This window comes from Habropoda laboriosa, unplaced genomic scaffold (assembly GCF_001263275.1).
Source record: "Habropoda laboriosa isolate 0110345459 unplaced genomic scaffold, ASM126327v1 scaffold561, whole genome shotgun sequence".
Taxonomy (NCBI): domain Eukaryota; kingdom Metazoa; phylum Arthropoda; class Insecta; order Hymenoptera; family Apidae; genus Habropoda; species Habropoda laboriosa.
The window spans coordinates 151624-151893 of NW_017100686.1; the positions used below are offsets into that span (position 1 = coordinate 151624).

At 21.5% G+C, this 270-nt stretch overlaps 1 protein-coding gene across 1 annotated transcript in view; it reads left to right on the plus strand.

Annotated features, from left to right (window-relative positions):
* The window catches only part of LOC108576862, a 3714-nt gene extending 3495 nt beyond the window's left edge, over positions 1–219 (plus strand). Inside the window, exon 8 of the mRNA XM_017939924.1 lies at positions 59–219. Within this exon, the coding sequence (XP_017795413.1) occupies positions 59–168 (110 nt within the window). The 3' untranslated portion in view covers positions 169–219. The remainder of the gene's footprint in view (positions 1–58) is intronic.
* The last annotated feature ends 51 nt before the right edge of the window (positions 220–270 follow it).

Here is a 270-nt window from a genome sequence, read left to right on the forward strand (position 1 = left end):
TAAAATTATGAAAATTAAAAAATAAATATATGTAATGTTATTAATTTTTTTGTTTTAGCATATTCTAAACCATTTGTGTTGTATGTTGTTACAAATGGAGACGAAGATGGTGAGATTGAAAATAAAGGGTTTTCATTAAGATATCAACAAATACCTTGTACAGTTTAAATAAAGAAGTTCTTGTTCTAAATAGAACATACATGGTATAATATAATATTACAAAGCAAACTAATTAATGTTTAATAATCATATTACTTTTCATAAGAGTTA